Raw genomic sequence first — 18,034 nt, 5'->3', positions numbered from 1 at the left:
GAGGATCAGCGGGGAGGAGATGTTGTTGCCTACCCTCACCACCTGGGGGCGGCCCGTCAGGAAATCCAGAAGCCAGTTGCACAGGGCGGGGTCGAGACCCAGGGTCTCGAGCTTGATGACGAACTTGGAGGGTACTATGGTGTTGAATGCCGAGCTGTAGTCGATGAACAGCATTCTCACATAGGTATTCCTCTTGTCCAGATGGGTTAGGGCAGTGTGCAGTGTGGTTGAGATTGCATCGTCTGTGGACCTATTTGGGCGGTAAGCAAATTGGAGTGGGTCTAGGGTGTCAGGTAGGGTGGAGGTGATATGGTCCTTGACTAGTCTCTCAAAGCACTTCATGATGACGGATGTGAGTGCTACGGGGCGGTAGTTGTTTAGCTCAGTTACCTTAGCTTTCTTGGGAACAGGAACAATGGTGGCCCTCTTGAAGCATGTGGGAACAGCAGACTGGTATAGGGATTGATTGAATATGTCCGTAAACACACCGGCCAGCTGGTCTGCGCATGCTCTGAGGGCGCGGCTGGGGATGCCGTCTGGGCCTGCAGCCTTGCGAGGGTTAACACGTTTAACTGTCTTACTCACTTCGGCTGCAGTGAAGGAGAGACCGCATGTTTTCGTTGCAGGCCGTGTCAGTGGCACTGTATTGTCCTCAAAGCGGGCAAAAAAGTTATTTAGTCTGCCTGGGAGCAAGACATCCTGGTCCGTGACTGACCCGTTCTGTGTGTGTGTGTGTGTCCACTTGTCCACTGATCGTGCCATTTATAACCAGATTAGACAGCAGCGACACCAGGGTTTAGTAGTGTGTTGTCAACGATGCATCGAATGTACTTGGCAGAAAGATATTTGTCATGTCCAGTCAGCATCCCAACCCAACACACAACCAAACCATGGTGATTCCACCAAAGAGACATTTTTACATGTTAGAAATCTTTGTTAGCTCTAATTATTCAAAAACAGAAGAGGGAGGAGAGCTCTCAATATATGTTGTTCCACATTTGACATAGTCTTTGAGTATACCCTGGATGGTTAAATAATCTATTATTAGAAAATAAATTATGTCCTTGAGTAGATTTAAAACAGTCATGATTAAATGATTATTTTACTGGCGATTTATCTTACTTTAGAGAGAGAGCTTTTATTTCAATCTTAAAAAATAACTATGAAACAAATGCTTTTTTCAGAGGTATTGTTGATTTCTGTTTGTAGACTTGCTACAATGGACATAAATAGCATTCCAATTTACACTTGGTAGCTAACCCTTACTGTAAACAATAGGCAACCAAGGTCAAACACGTCAAGAAATTAATCTTAACATTTTGATTACACACAATGTAAGCATAAAATGACAAATTTTGTTAACAACAAACATAAAGTGAAAAACAAGCCCTGGAACAAAATAACAAAAATAGTCATCTCCATCTAATCTTAAAATCCCATTTGCAGTATTTTAGTTAAACTAAATCCAATTTAACATTATTGCTTGTCCACCCCAGCAAAATATATATTTTTTCAGATCAGGGTATGATTGAATGCAAACTTTAATTCGATATTATACCCTCTAGGGTCTCTGAAATATACAAGATCCATCTACGATTAATTTCTTCCTGTTTTAATGCCTGATAAAAAGGGAAATTAACGCCTTACAAGGCTGACACCAATCGGTGTGCTCTAAGCTAACAAGCTATACGTAACCTCAAAACATAAGCTGAACAAAAATATAAACATAACATGTAAAGTGTTGGTCCCATGTTTCATGAGCTGAAATAAAAGATCCCAGAAATGTTCCATACACACAAAAAGTGTATTTTTCTCAAATGGTGAGCACACACTTGTTTACATCCTTGTTAGTGAGCATTTCTCATTTGCCAAGATAATCCATCCACCTGACAGGTGTGGCATGATCATTACATCTTGTGCTGGGGACAATAAAATGACTCTAAAATGTGCAGTTTTGTCACACAACACAATACCACAGATGTCTCAAGTTTTGAAGGAGTGTGCCATTGGCATTCTGACCGCAGGAAAGTCCACCAGAGCTGTTGGCAGATAATTAAATGTTAATTTATCTTACATAAGCCGCCTCTAACGTTGTCTTAGAGAGTTTGGCAGTATGTCTAACCGGCCTCACAACCGCAGACCACGTGTAAGCAAACCAGCTCAGGACCTCCACATCTGGCCCCAGTGATGTACTGGGCTGTACACTCTGAAGCGCTTTACGGGCGGATGCCGAGCAGTTGCCATACCAGGAGGTGATGCAACTGGTCAGGATGCTCTAGATGGTGCAGCTGTAGAACATTTTGAGGATAAGATATTTGCAGTCTCCTGAGGGGGAAAAGGCGTTGTTGTGCCCTCTTCACAACTTTCTTGGTGTGTTTGGGCCATGATAGTTTGTTGGTACTGTCATGACTGGGCTGTGAGGATCAGGTTACAGTGGATCACAGTTCTACAGAGATATCTCTCCCTCCCGCAGAGGGGGAGAGGTATAGAGTGATTGATGGGGGGGATTATCACCTCACGCCCATTGTAAATTATAAGGCAGCATCCCAAATCCATTCTGTTCTCTAATGTGAGAGATCGGAATGTCTGTGTGCCTTAGGAAGAGTTTACAGCCAAAAACTACAGAACATCAAATAAATGGACTTTGCGACAATATATTTCATCAGCCAAAATGGTGGTAACAATGATGGATGGAATATGAAAATTAATGTCTATTTTATGAATTAAAGTTAAATGAGGATGTTATAATGAAAAAAATGTAACTTTAGGAGTTTTCATAATGTGTATGTGATGTTTACATACTTTATGTTGTGTAGGACCATGCCTCAGGATGATGACTCCTTGCCTGGCATGATGACTCCTTGCTGTCCCCAGTCCACCTGGCCGTGCTGACCTGTTGCACCCTCAACGACCACTGTGATTACTATTATTTGACCATCCTGGTCATTTATGAACATTTCAACATCTTGGCATGTTCTGTTATAATCTCCACCCGGCACAGCCAGAAGAGGACTGGCCACCCCTCATAGCCTGTTTCCTCTCTAGGTTTCGACCTTTCTAGAGAGTTTTTCCTAGCCCCTGTGCTTCTACACCTGCATTGCGAGCTGTTTGGGGTTTTAGGCTGGGTTTCTGTACATTACTTTGAGATATCAGCTGATGTCAGAAGGGCTATATAAATACATTTGCTTTGATTTTTATGTAGAGAATATCCAGATGAAAAATAATGTTTTGGTGATGATAAGAATGTGATTTTAGTTGTCCATAAGAGATCACAGTTAATTCTAATACATTGCCTTGTGACTAGCTTCGCCCCAGGAAATCCAGAGAGTGTGTCATAAAGACGGACACACCCTTTCTACTCTGGGGTATAAAACATGTTAAGAATTTACATACTTGACTAGAGGACCGCGAGCTGCAGCAAAGGTCCACAATTAGTCTCAACAAGCCCTGGAACAAAATAACAAAAATAGTCATCTCCATCTAATCTTAAAGTCTTATTAGTCCCAAAACAATCAGGTTCATGGTTGAGTAGTTCTTCTAAGTACTGTATCTAGGAAGGTGAATTTAAACATGACCCTCCGGCATATCTTTTCAAGTCATCGATTGTCTACACGGCCCTCCTACCCATGCTGGGTTCATCGACATGGCTGATTAGCCTACTCAGAAGCTCACTCACAGAACGAGTGCAAGGAAACATACAACTAAGCGAAAGGACATTGTGACATTGTGTGGACAATCAGAGACTTACACCTGAAGACGAAAGAACAAGGCGTCTGCCAAATATTTCCCACTAAGCAGAACTCAGCCCACGAAAAGATACCCAACGGAGACCTTCAACACATAAATACATGCATTACACTTTTTACCCATAAGAGTGGCAGTTCGGGGCAAGGTGTTAGGGCTGAAACTAAGCATAGTTTACAAATGTATCCAAGTGTTGCATTTCTCTATTGTACTTTCTCTCTCTCTCTCTGTAAATCTCCATCTTGTGTAACACGTGTCATATTGTGTTGGTCCGCTAGGGACCTGTTGCCATTGTATTAAGTTCTAACCAATAACCGAGAAGGTTTGTGTATGTGCATCTTATGTTATCATTTAGCTTGTTAGTAAATAAATAATCAACACATTTTGTGTGGCACGGAATGATTAGTGAGACTAGGGTAGTGCAGATTTGCGAATTATGCGACATTCAGAATGAGACTGATGAGGAAATGAATGAATTAGTGACTGCTATGAAATCGATTCTGATATTATTTGAGTGAATTTGGGAAACGGTAACTCATTAAACAAACTTTCCCATGGTGCACCAGGTTACTGAGTTAATGGTTACAGGATTCATTTAATCACGTATGAACATTGTTAATTATTCGATACATAGCATGTCATCACATTAACAATAACAACGTCATGACAGTGATATGGATACCAAGGAACTTGAAACGTTCAACCCGCTCCACTACAGCCCCGTCGATGTGAATGGGTGTTCGGCCCTATTTACCTGTAGTCCATGATCATATCCTTTGTCTTGCTCACGTCCTGGAACCACACTGACAGGTCTCTTATCATTGTCGGTGATCAGGTCTACCACCGTTGTGTCATTAGAAAACTTAATGATGGTGTTAGAGCCATGCTTGGCCACGCAGTTGTGGGTGAATAGGGAGCACACACCCCTTCATGGCTACCGACATGAGTGCTATGGGGCGGTAGTCAATTAGGGAGGTAGTCATTCTTTGGACACAGAGACTATGGTGGTCTGCTTGAAACATGTAGGTATTACAGACTCAGAGGTTGAAAATGTCAGTGAAGACACTTGACAGTTGGTCCAAGCATGATCTGAGTACACGTCCTGGTAATCCATCTGGCCCTGCGGCCTTGTGAATGTTGACCTGTTTAACTTCTTGGTGACAGGGGGCAGTATTTTCACATCCAGATGAAATGCATGCCCAAATTCAACTGCCTGCTAATCATCCCCAGAAGATAAGATATGCATATTATTAGTAGATTTGGATAGAAAACACTCTGCAGTTTCTAAAACTGTTTGAAATATGTCTGTGAGTATAACATAACTTATTTAGCAGGCAAAACCCCGAGGACAAACCATTCCGATTTTTGTTTTTGAAGTCACTCTTTTCAATGGGTTTTCATTGGGAATCCAGATTTCTAAGGAACCTTCTTGCAGTTCCTATCGCTTCCACTGGATATCAGTCTTTAGAAATTGGTTCAGGTTATTCCTTTGTGTAATGAAGAAGTATGGCCATCTTGAACGAGGGTCACTTGAAGTGTACTATTAGATAGAGGCGCGTGACCAGAAAGCTAGCTTCAGTTTTATCGATTATTTACGTAAAAAATACCTAAAGTTGCATTACAAAAGTAGTTTGAAATATTTTGGCAAAGTTTACAGGAAACTTTTGAGATATTTTGTAGTCATGTTGAGCAAGTTGGAACCAGTGTTTTTCTGGATCAAACGCGCCAAATAAATTGACATTTTAGATATATATCGACGGAATTAATTGAACAAAAGCACCATTGGTGATGTTTATGGGACATATTGGAGTGCCAACAAAAGAAGCTCGTCAAAGGTAAGGCATTAATTATATTTTTATTTCTGCATTTTGTGTCACTCCTGCAGGGTTGAAATATGGTTTCTCTTTGTTTACGGAGGTGCTATTCTCAGATAATAGCATCGTTTGCTTTCGCCGAAAAGCCTTTTTGAAATCTGACATGTTGGCTGGATTCACAACAAGTGAAGCTTTAATTTGCTTTAATCTTGCGTGTGTGATTTAATGAAAGTTTGATTTTTATAGTAATTTATTTGAATTTGGCTCTCTGCATTTTCCCTGGCTTTTGGCCAGGTGGGATGCTAGTGTCCCAGAGAGGTTAAAGGTCTTGCTCACTTCGGTTACGGAGACCGTGATCACACAGTGGTCCGGAACAGCTGGTGCTCTCATGTATGTTTCAGTGTTGATTGCCTCAAAGCGAGCATAAAATGCCTTTAGATCGTCTGGTAGGCTCGTGTCACTAGGCAGCTCGCGGCTGGGTTTCCCTTTGTAGTCTGTAATAGTTTGCAAGCCCTGTCACATCCGACAAGAGTCAGAGCCGGTGTAGTAGGATTCAATCTTAATCCTGTATTGATACTTTGCCTGTTTGTTTGATGGTTCATCTGAGGGCATAGCGAGATTTCTTATGAGTTTACGGATTAGTGTCCTGCTCCTTGAAAGTGGTAGCTTTAGCTCGGTGCGGACGTTAACTGTAATCCATGGCTTCTGGTTGGGATATGTACATGTACATTAATGCCATTGGATATTTCAGTCTGTGCTAGCAAAACAGTCCTGTAGGGTAGCATCCGCCTTATCTGACCACTGTATTGAGCGAGTCACTGGTATTTTCTGCTTTCGTTTTTGCTTGTAAGCAGGAATCAGTACGATATAATTACGGTCAGATTTGCCAAATGGAGGGCGAGGGAGATCTTGTACATATCTCTGTGTGTGGAGTAAAGGTGGTCTAGAGTTTTATTCCCATCTGACATGCTGGTAGAAATGAGGTAAAACGGATTTAAGTTTGCCTGCAATAAAGTCTCCGGGCACTAGGAGTACCACTTCTGGATGAACATTTTCTTGTTTGCTTATGGCCTTATACAGTTTGTTGAGTGCGGTCTTAGAGGCAGCATTCGTTTCTGGTGGCAATACCTCAAGACTACCTTAATATCAGACATTGCGCACCAGCTTTTATTGACAAATAGACACAGACTCCCAACCCTCGTCTTACCGGACGTAGCTCTTTTGTCCTGCCGTTGCACGGAAAACCCAGCCAACTGGTTAGCTCGAACGGAGCTCAACCAGTTTATTCTCCAGTGATTTGCACGTTGGCCAATAGAACGGATGGTAGAGGCCGGTTACACACTCACCGACAAATTCTCACAAAGCACCCCGACCTGCGCCCCCTGTATTTCCTTCTTTTCTTCATGCGAATGATGGGAATTTGGGCCTTGTCTGGGAGCAATATTATATCCTTATAATATTATATTATTATATCTTCATCCAGTTTGAGGTGAGTAATCGCTGTTCTGATATCCAGAAGCTCTTTTCGGGCCAAAAGAGACGGTAGCATCAACATTATGTATGAAATAAGTTACAAACAATGTGAAAAAACACACAAAATAGTACAATTGGTTAGGAGCCCATAGAACGGCAGCCATCCCCTCCGGCTCCATTCTCATCTGCGGGTGTTTCTGAAATAGCATAATCCACGAATTTGAAGGTGTGCCCACATACTTTTGTGCATGTAGTGTACTTCAGTTTCATCAGCGACGGGAAAGAGGAACCTTTTAAAAGGCCCAGTACAGTCGAACTGTACTGTGTTTTATATAACGAACAAAAATATAAACGCAACATGCAACAATTTAAAAGATTTGACTGAGTTACAGTTCACACAAGGAAATCAGTCAATAGAAATTTGACATTTATTAGGCCTTAATCTATGGATATCACATGACTGGGCAATGGTGCAGCCATGGGTGGTCCTCCCCGCCCCGCCCCGCCCAGCCAATCAGAATGAGTTTTCCCCCACAAAAAAAGGCTTTAATACACCTCAGCACCCCCTCAGATGAAGAACCAAATGTGGAGGTCCTGGGCTGGCATGGTTATATATGATCTGCGGTTGTGAGGCCAGTTGGACATACTGTCAAAATCTCTAAAACTCCGTTGGAGGCAGCTTATGGTAGAGCAATGAACGTTAAATTCTCTGCCAATAGCTCTGGTGGACATTCCTGCTCTCAGCATGCCAATTGCACACTACATCAAATTGGGACATCTGTGGCATTGTGTTGTGTGACAAAACGGCACATTTTAGAGTGGACTTTTATTGTCCCCAGCACAAGGTGCACCTGTGTAATGATTATGCTTTTTAATCAGCTTCTTGATATGCCACACCTGTCTAGTGGATGGATTTTTTTTAATGCTTTCTAACACATTTTGTAAACAAATGTGTGCTCTAAATTTGAGAGAAATAAGCTTTTTGTGCGCATGTACAATTTCTGGGATATTTTATTTCAGCTCTTGAAACATGGGACAAACACTTTACCTGTTCTATTTATATTTTTGTTCAGTATATATATTTCACATTATGAGGTTGGAATAATACTGTGACATTGTGGAAATTACAATAATGCCCTTTTAGTGTAAGAGCTGTTTGAAAAGATCACCTGAAATATCAGCCTGTTTTGGTGGGATGGGGTTTTGGAATGCATGGTGACATCAGCAGGCAGTAAATATGTTGATAGACCAATAAGAAAGAGTTCTAAACCATCTCTGCCAGTAACAGCTAGTTTTCAGTTTTTCCCCTCCCCACTCAGACCACTCCCAGACAGTCCTAGCAAAATACGTGCTTGAGACATTGTTCTTTGCTAAGAAGCTATTTTTGTAAATTTTTGAACATTTTGATTGGAAATTATTACAGTAAGGTACTTAATTGTTACCCAGAAATGATTTGATATTGAGATAAAAACGGCTGCATTGGTCCTTTTAAAATTGAAATCATATTTGTGAGACGGTGCATAGCTCTATAAAACTAAAGTCATTTCCATAGAAGTGCAATTAGCACCGCTAAGAACAAAAATTACAACCCAGAGATATAATATTATTAGCTAAAAACAATGAACAATGTTGCTACTCTCAACTAGTTTGGGACCTCGTTGGAGGTTGGGGCTGTTTTGATTAAAAAACATAATGCGCCCTCAATGATAAATGAAAAGATACCAAAGTCTTTAGGGAATGAGGACATCATAGTGCATCAATAATAGCAAGGTCTGCTGAGTTGTAGTTTATACATTACATCCAGTCATACACATACAATGTATTCATTTGTGCTCATTAATACATGCTGTGGTCATATTGGATTTTTAATAGTTGGATAACAGGGCTATAATCAGCGCTCATTATACAGTTATTACAAGTGTAACCAATCATAATTGTGGTATTAATTAGTGGAACAATTAAGGTCTTACTATATTTCCATTAGCTTGCAGTTCTATCAAGCTAGTGCCTTTACTGCAAAGAATTGTCTGCTTGAATACATGTAAATGTAATGAACAACATTAATATGGCAGCTATTTTAAGCCATCTCATGATCTAGCCTAGTTTTAAAAAACAAAAACATTTATTTTGACATTTTGGCCTTGCACATAACAGGATGACAGTTTACTGGAATGAAAAGTGCCATATTTTTGGCATGTGCAGGGATGGAATTCGGGTGCTTGCTAGCCAGGCTAGTAGACCTCAATTCATAATATTAGCCCCGGTAACATTTGGGTCAACAATCTGTGACATATGATACAATTTCAGTGGCCTGGTGGGCTAGTTTGGCACATTTTCAACTAGCTTGGTCAAAAAAGTACTAGCCTTGGGCTAGCAGACTAGTGTAATTTCCATCCCTATGTGTACAGGCAGCATGTCTACAGTACACCCCATGCATGTATTTGAACTAGGAACAGGACAAGACAGTGGAACCAGGACAATACCACTCTAAAGACAGAAACACTGACACTCACCATCCTCCTCCGTCTGCTTGACGATCTCCTCGCTCTCCTTGCTGCCCTCGGGGTTGGCAAGGACCAGGCGAAGGCGAACGGTGACAAAGGGCCTCAGACCCCGCAGGGTGTAGTGAGACGACGTCTGGATCAGTTCCTCGGCCGCAAACTCCTGCTGGTTGAACACGTACTGGTACTGCACGGTCAGGTTGTAGCTGTGGCAGCGCGTCACGGCATAGCCAAACGTCTCCCACTGCAGGGTGAGCTGGCGGGCCCGGATGTCCACCACATTGACATTCTGAGGCCCGTTGACTGGGTCTGAAGGGAGAAGGCGAAAGAGAGGAACAGGGGTTAGAGTTTGTGAATCCAACCATTGGCAAACGAAGAGGAACTGCCTTAGTAATGGTTTTAGTATTTGTCTTAGTATTCTTGGGATCCTGTAACTGATTGAACAGGAAGTTCCTAGACTTGACCCATGGATTTCACATGATAAGCCGATGTTGGGCAGCATTGAGTCACATGAAGAAAAAAACTTGAACTGCTATTGATGAGAGTTAGTTATTTAGCAGTGATGATCAGAAACAGACACAATATATCATACACTTTGTTCAAGTTGTCTGCCTTCCGTAAATCTCCACTAACCACTAATCCCCCCATGGGTGATCGTTGGGCTATCACAGCAGAATCTTCCATATGTTGCGAGTATCATGGTGAAGTCGATACTGTACATCATGCCTGAAAGCATGACAAAGCTCTTTAGCCTCAAGGTCAGTCTAATTCCCCTAGATTGGCTAATAACAATGGCTAAATCACATAAGATGGTGGGAGACGAGTCTGCCTTTCCATTTGGGTTCTGTTTCAGTGCGTCTGGGTGGGAGTTGATATTTAAAGGCTTTGTCTAATTTTACAAGATGAAATCTGGTCGTTTAATCTGGACAAGCCAAAGCTAAGTGCACAAACAAATGGCATTTGGCTGCTGAGCACTTGAACCTTTTGAAGTGGTTGTTTAAAAACTATTAAAATCGATGTCAGCGCTCCTGCGGAAATCTAATCAGCATAATAAGTAAATAAACATCTGTCAGTTTAAGCTAGACATACGTGATTTCACAAATGCTTCCTGATCTTTCTTATGTCACTCAGATATAGGATAGACACTTCAGAACAAACTTCCTTTTTAAAAAAAGGCGGGGGGACTACTATATTCAATGCATTTGTATGGTCTAATAGCAGTAAGGCCCCCCAAAAAGTTCATCAAATATTATACACTTTTTCTTTTTTGGATACTTCAAGGGGTCTTAAAATTCAAAATCAAATAGTAAAATGATCCTTGGTATGACCTTAAAACATTTCCATATAGCTTAGGTAGACACGCCCTCCCCCGGCTTAGACAGGGCTTAGACTCTTATGGGTTAAAAACCCCTTGAATCTTATCAAGAGCATCATCCAAAGAAGCAACTATGCATAAACTATGCAACAGCTTATTGTTTTGTGATCAAATACAATGTTACTTACTTTTTGATGGAGTGTGAAGAAAGGAGACCAGCAGGCTCCATGCATTGCAGTTGTGGTAAACTAAGACAGCGATCAAAATAACTACCGGTAAATTTACTTTTTCATGCATTACATAATGCACAGAACTCAAAATACAAAACACAGTACTAGACAGCTTTCTCGTGCTAACAAAGTCCTTGAAATAGACTTATACATGCAAGGCATGCACAACAAGGCCTCACAGTAGATTTACAATGGGCTATAGCCCAATTTCTGGAACTGATAGAGCAGGGCTGGCCCCAGGCATAAATCGGGGTCTCAACTTACTTTTGAGAGTAGTCAATTTTGAAATTTGGTTGTGCATTAGCAGTTTTACTCTTGTTGTCAGTCACTGAAAGTCACTCAATTAGCCATGTCAGTTAACAATTTTTAGATTGGTAGCTAGTCTAACCAGCTCTAGTCTAACCAATTTGAAGAAATCAAACTTACCCAGGGGCCCTGACCTCCAGGGGAGCCCCATTGATTGTGTTAGTCATTCTCACTCTGATATATTAACATGGCATAAATTACGGTAAAATGTGTTGAATTGCAGGAAATTAGCTTTAAAACTGAAAAAATAAAATCTTTACCCATGACAAAATGGGTAGAATTAAAGGACATTAGCTGTAAAACAGAAGAAATAAAATATCTCTGCCCCATGGCAAAATGAATACAATTGCATGAAATGTGTAATACAATTGCTAATCTTTCTCTCTGGCCCATGGCAAAATGTGCAGAATTGAGGGAAATGCAATTTCTCTCTGACATCAAGAAGGGGTCCAAGGTGGGGGGGGGGCCAACCAAATCTTGCTTAGGGCCCCCAAAAGGCTAGGGACAGCCCTGTGATAGAGAATAATGCTGAACAACAAAAACCCAGATTAAGGCTAATCTAAGGCTAATCTGGATTCATTTCGGAAAGCAGCTCCAAGAACATTGCTAATGTCAGACTGGAAAATCCAATAGGGGGATCTTCCCAAATCGGAGAAGCCTGAGTTATAACTTTGCTTTTGTCGTTAATTAAGTCAATAAAGGCATCTCCTGAGTTGCTCTAGATCTTGACAAATAATGGATTGTTTTATCTTACATCTTCCTCCTCCTCCAGCTCTTCTCAGCCATCTACCCCAATCCGAGCGAAGGAGGGAGTGAGGGATGGAGAGAAGACGGCTAGCATTATACATGACTCAAATCTCATATATCAGGGTGCATGGCAGTCGCAGTGGTTGGCACACACTGAGAAGGGGCACCGGGGAGGTTTGCTATGCCATGGGTGGGCCAACTCCACCACAGATAGGGGTGCGGGGCTCAGGGTAGCAGCACCGGTGATCGCTGAGCGGGGAATTATTAATCGCAGACGTTGGGGAGCTCCGTCAAGAAGAAAAGGAGGGGATGGAAATCAATCTTAATGCCGGCCCCGGTTCTCCCTGCTGACACTCCGCCACATTCATCATACAACCGCTCCTCAAAAGAGCAAAGTGGAAATTGCTAACAATAAACATATCAATGGGTGCCCACAATAGCCAACTGTGTGGATACTGTAAACAGCGCAAGGAGAGAGAAAAAGACAGAAACATAAAAATAGGATCAGTCAATGTCATTGGCTAGGATACCACTGGCTTTTATCCTTAGGGACTGGAGGGACAAATGCAACCCACAAAGCACAGCAGTGAAGTAGTAGGCCCAAAAGTGCTTCTGGACTCTAAAGCCATTTCCCGCCACCTTAACACTATGTCCACAGTCATTTTGCAGAGGTAGCTCTTTTAATCCACAGCCCTGGATCAACAAACAACAAATAATCACAAACCCAAGACACAAATGGAAGATGGAAATGTTATCTGATGTGGCTGTATTTGAAACAGCTTACTGTCGAAAATGGAACCGAACCAAAAAACAAAAAATTGTGATTATTCAATATCTACATACTAAAGTATAACAGTGCACGCTAATTAAATTATTAACGCAATGATTATGAAGGGAATATGAATGCTCCATAATGGCCTGAGTGCCCCCAATATTCAGTAGCAAAAGCCTCCTAAAAACAAGATCAGACCCCAACAGATATAGTGCATTCGGAAAGAATTCAGACCCCTTGACTTTCTCCACATTTGTTACCTTACAGCCTTATTCTAAAATGGATAAAATCGTTTTTCCCCTAACCAATCTAAACACAATACCCCATAATAACAAAGTAAAAATAGGTTTTTAGAAATGTTTGCAAATGTATTCCAATTTAAAATTGAAATATCACATTTACATACAGTTGAAGTCGGAAGTTTACATACACCTTAGCCAAATACGGTTGAAGTTGGAAGTTTACATACACCTTAGCCAAATACGGTTGAAGTTGGAAGTTTACATACACCTTAGCCAAATACAGTTGAAGTTGGAAGTTTACATACACTTAGGTTGGAGTAATTAAAACTAGCTTTTCACTGGGAATGTGATGAAATAAATAAAAGCTGAAATAAATCATTCTCTCTACTATTATTGTGATATTTCACAAACTGACCTAAGACAGGGAATTTTTAAATGTCAGGAACTGTTAAAAACAGCATTTAAGTCGTATGTAAACTTCAGACATCAACTGTACATTTAAATTCAGTTTTTCACAATTCCTGACATTTCATCCGAGTAAAAATTCCCTGTCTTAGGTCATATCATCTCTTCAATTGCCAACGCCTCGAGAATTCCCCTCTTTATTTTTTCACGACAGCTATTGTATCTCAGCAGGTACTGCAATGTTCAACAATTCCCCCTCACTTACAACCAATAGTCAAACAACAAAATGTATGTGGTGGTGGGACTTTGTCCATCTTTGTTTGAGAAACTGAGAGATTGATGCCTGCTAGCTAATTATAACTGAGGATACACTCAGGACAAGGTCGAATGGCGTTTACATGTAAGGGCCGGTGAAAGCACACGGAATCCACACGGAATGTTTTTGTGTCGTGTTGAGTGAGAGGTATTGACAAGGGTTGCAACCTTGGTGCAATACAAGAACACACAAGTGCACTGTGTTTTCCAGTGGAGCATGGAACCTAGATTTGTTTAAGTAACATTGAGTCACGTTATAGACTAGGCTACAGTACATGCTCTTAACAACTCAATAGATCTCTGTAGTCTACACTTTCATCAAGCCCTTATGGAAAGCTAATATTGCAATGCGTGGGTCTATGCATGAGTGCACATAGCATGCAGGAAAAATTCAGCCCCACTTATTTGAGGAATCACAAATTAGTTTTTTGACCTTTATTACAGTAGCCCAGCACTTCCACCCCATGACAAAAAGCCTCCATCCGCAACCTGTGCCATTCTAAACCCCCATCATTTGAAGTTTGCTATCTCAGTTTAATGAGGGCATATGAGTGCAACTCTAACAAACACACATGCGTAAGCATACACACATACATTACTCTAACATGCACGCACACATGCACGCACACCCAAACAGACAACCTCCTGGTGGTTTGTTAGGGATGGAGGGCATCTGTCAAAAATTATGTGCACTTCCTGACTGCTAAAGTGACTGTGTTGGCTGGACTGTCCATTTCTCGGCCACAGGTCACCCTTTAGAGTAGAGAACAATTAGGGAGGAAGAGTAGTGGAGAGGAGCATGCATTTGACCTTAGTTACCTGCTGGGCTCTACCCCGGTGGCTCCCTGACACTCTTTCACTACTCCAGCAGACTCCTTTCACAGCCCTGCCAATCAATACAGCCATTGATTAATTTGCCTGAACTGGCGGTTTATTTATTTATTTGTCAGGGACCATGTCCAAATGCATTGCACCTGATTTAGCTAGATAGCTCATTTTGATCTGTAGTTCAAATCCCCGAGCTGACAAGGTACATATCTGTTGTTCTGCCCCTGAACAGGCAGTTAACCCACTGTTCCTAGGCCATCATTGAAAATAAGAATTTGTTCTTAACTGACTTGCCTAGTTAAATAAAGGTTAAAAAATAATAATAATAATCTCTCCCTTGAACTCTCTCTCCCAAATACAGGCATGCCAAGCTTGTAGTGTCATATCCAAGAAGACTCAAGGCTGTAATCGTTGCCAAAGGTACTGAGTAAAGTGTCTGAATATTTATGCACGTTTCTTTTTTTTTCTCATAAATCTACAAAAATGTTTAAAAACCTGTTTTTGCTTTGTTATTATCGGTTATTGTGTGTAGATTTATGTAGAAAAAGACAACAATTTAATCCATTTTAGAATAAGGCTAACTTAACACAATTTCAAAAAAGTAATGGGTTCTGAATACTTTCCAAATGAACTGTACTTGTATATAGATAAGATTATGTTAAGATTTGACTGACACGCATCAGAAGTGCTGTTTTATTGAGATTCCAAGATAATTAAATATTGAAGGTGAGGACTAGATAGTATTCAAGTTCATTGTGCTCCTTGTATGCCATATATTGGCAATATCATTCTCAGGGCTGGATTTCTCCGTTAAGCATTGCTACAGCGTTTAGAAACAGCTGTGAGGTCCTTATGAAAAAGGTTGGTTTCTCATAATTAAAAGTGCACCGCTCTATTCAGTGGCTGCTCAATAACCCTCAATTGCTCTCTTTTTTTTATGAGATCCATATAGCACACGGGCTCAGAGCCCTGCCCAAGTGTGCAGCACCAACTACATTTGGTAGAAAAGAGAGATGTGGAAACAAGGATTTTTTTTCAGGGGGGACAACCGAAACACGGCGGGGAGGACGATAATATAACAAAAAATTAGAAACGGTGTGTATTCTTATTCCAAAATGAACAACTTCAAAACAAAAGAATGGTGGTGGTGGGGGAAGGGATAGAGAGAGGCAATCTAAATTGGGGTGGAAGCAGAGTATAGACTGATGGGACAGAGACTACACTGCTAGCATTGTATCACCTTACCTCCACCAGCACTGCTGCTGCCTTCCTTCTGTCCAACCCTTCCCCAAAAGGGTCTGTATTGAGAGATCCTTCTGGATATTATTACGCTTTCCCTCCAGTAGAGTCAGCGAGCTGAGAAAGCAATCCCCCTTCCCCTCAGAATCAATCAAACTGGCACTCTTTCCAATAATTTAGCCTTGCTGGAGGAAAACAACACTTCACTTGCTGCTTCCCCCAGTAATGACTTCTCACAATGAAGATCATGATACATCAAATGTACACAGATAGATTCTCAGGTACCCTCACTCTCTCAGTTAGAGTGTGGGGGAACAAACAAATGTGTATATTGTATGTATGAACCTGGGAAGACTTTGAACATTAGTATAACCTGTGTGCCCTTGTAAGCTAATATGTTATCGGAAGAAGTGGATGCTGGGTGCTTGATGGCGAGGCTCTGTAGAAGTAGTCTTTATTTCAGTAATGAGGTAAAAACACTGGTTCAAAGAAATGGAGGATTAGCGGCGACCCCTCATTCAGGGCAGGTGGGGCAGAGCTTTTTTTGTGTGCCTGTTTTGCATGTTATGTTGGCATTAATACGTGTCACATATCAGTTTGCAAATACAGTTTTAAAAATGTAGTTAATAAAGCAGCAATGCAGCTCCAAAATGCAGGTGTTTCAGTCTAGCTCAGTGCTTTCTGTGGTGGTGGGGCAGCCAGCGGAAAATAGGGAGCGTAGGAGTTGGTAATGTTTTCTAGTTGCGCCGTGTTTGGCTCAGTGTTCTGTCACTCATGGGGACACTAAGTTGCTGCAAAATCTACGGGGAGATCTTGACAATTCAAACCCCTTGGGTGCTGCCATAGGGTTACATTAGAAGTGCCCATCCAAGAAGGCTCAAGGTCATTGGCCATAGATAGAATGAAGTCAAATCACGTTATATTTACCATATCTTTGATTTGAATAATCATGTCAACATTATACTTTAATAATCTTAGCTAGCAAGCAGTCATCATCATGAATTACATCAACAATCTACTGGCAAATTCTTTTTCATCCTTGACATATGAAGAAAAATTATAGATAAAACGTATCGGTGCTCATGGACATAAACATCACACATGGAAATGGATGGAAATTGCAAATTGAACAATGAGTGGTTAGGAAGGAATCAGAGGCCAAGTGCAAGCATTGCAAAGCAATCACTAGCCTGCTATTTAGTGGAGTGGGTGTGTGGTCCAAATCTGGTTTAAGGGTCTCTTTTCCAAGCTTAAAAGGACAAACATTTATGCGGTCAATCCAGCATGACTGCTTCCACATTCAGAACAACTGGAAACTCGGAACTGGGAAATCTCAGACTTCAGTGAGTTCAAAACAACTGGGAACTAAATGTTTTATTTTATTTTGAATGGTCATCCAACTCGGAATTGCAAGTCGGAAACTCAGGCCTATTTCTAGAGCTCCGACCTGAAGATCACTGACGTCATGATTCAACATTGTTTTTTCCTGAGTTCCCAGCTGTCTTGACCATACTTCCAGAGAATGCCAGACTTTGATGACAAAATTTGCCCACGAGGATCACCACTCCACTTTCCTGTTCAAGTGAGTATAGCACAGCAAGTCCAAAAATGTAATGTATGCTGCTGCATAAATTATTCCAGGGAGATATGTATACTGTAGCTAAGAAAGTAATACTAAGTGTATGTTGTGTAGTAAGCTGTTAGTAGCCCATGTGCCTCAGCCTAATCATTTGGTACCTTTCCCCCTCCTAATTTAGAATACTGTTTAGCCTAATGACTTGGTGGTGCACATATAGCCTGTTTTAGAGAAATATAATAATTAAATATTGTAAGAGCTTTCACTATCTGCTTATACTGTAAGAATGACCCATGTTCTGAATTATGTCTCTGTACATTTCAAAAGTGCTGAACAAATAGTTATATTGACTACATCCGTCCCAGCTTGCTCATTAATGTCTTAATCAAAATTACGGATTGCCTCTTACGGATTGCCTCTTATCCGCTCATCGCCCCCGTATGCCATAGTTTGAACATCTCAATTGTCAGTAGAAACCACATTTATTTATTAAGAAAGTCAGCCATATCAGCTATGTTTTTTTAAAG

At 41.1% G+C, this 18,034-nt stretch overlaps 1 protein-coding gene across 1 annotated transcript in view; it reads right to left on the bottom strand.

Moving 5' to 3' along the window:
• The window catches only part of LOC112254117 (receptor-type tyrosine-protein phosphatase T), a 491,368-nt gene that overhangs the window by 238,672 nt on the left and 234,662 nt on the right, over positions 1–18,034 (bottom strand). Inside the window, exon 8 of the mRNA XM_024426355.2 lies at positions 9,545–9,841. Coding sequence (XP_024282123.1) covers positions 9,545–9,841 — 297 coding nt within the window. The remainder of the gene's footprint in view (positions 1–9,544; positions 9,842–18,034) is intronic.

Source organism: Oncorhynchus tshawytscha, linkage group LG07 (genome assembly GCF_018296145.1).
Source record: "Oncorhynchus tshawytscha isolate Ot180627B linkage group LG07, Otsh_v2.0, whole genome shotgun sequence".
In the NCBI taxonomy this organism is placed as follows: domain Eukaryota; kingdom Metazoa; phylum Chordata; class Actinopteri; order Salmoniformes; family Salmonidae; genus Oncorhynchus; species Oncorhynchus tshawytscha.
This window is presented reverse-complemented; position numbering and strand designations above follow the sequence as displayed.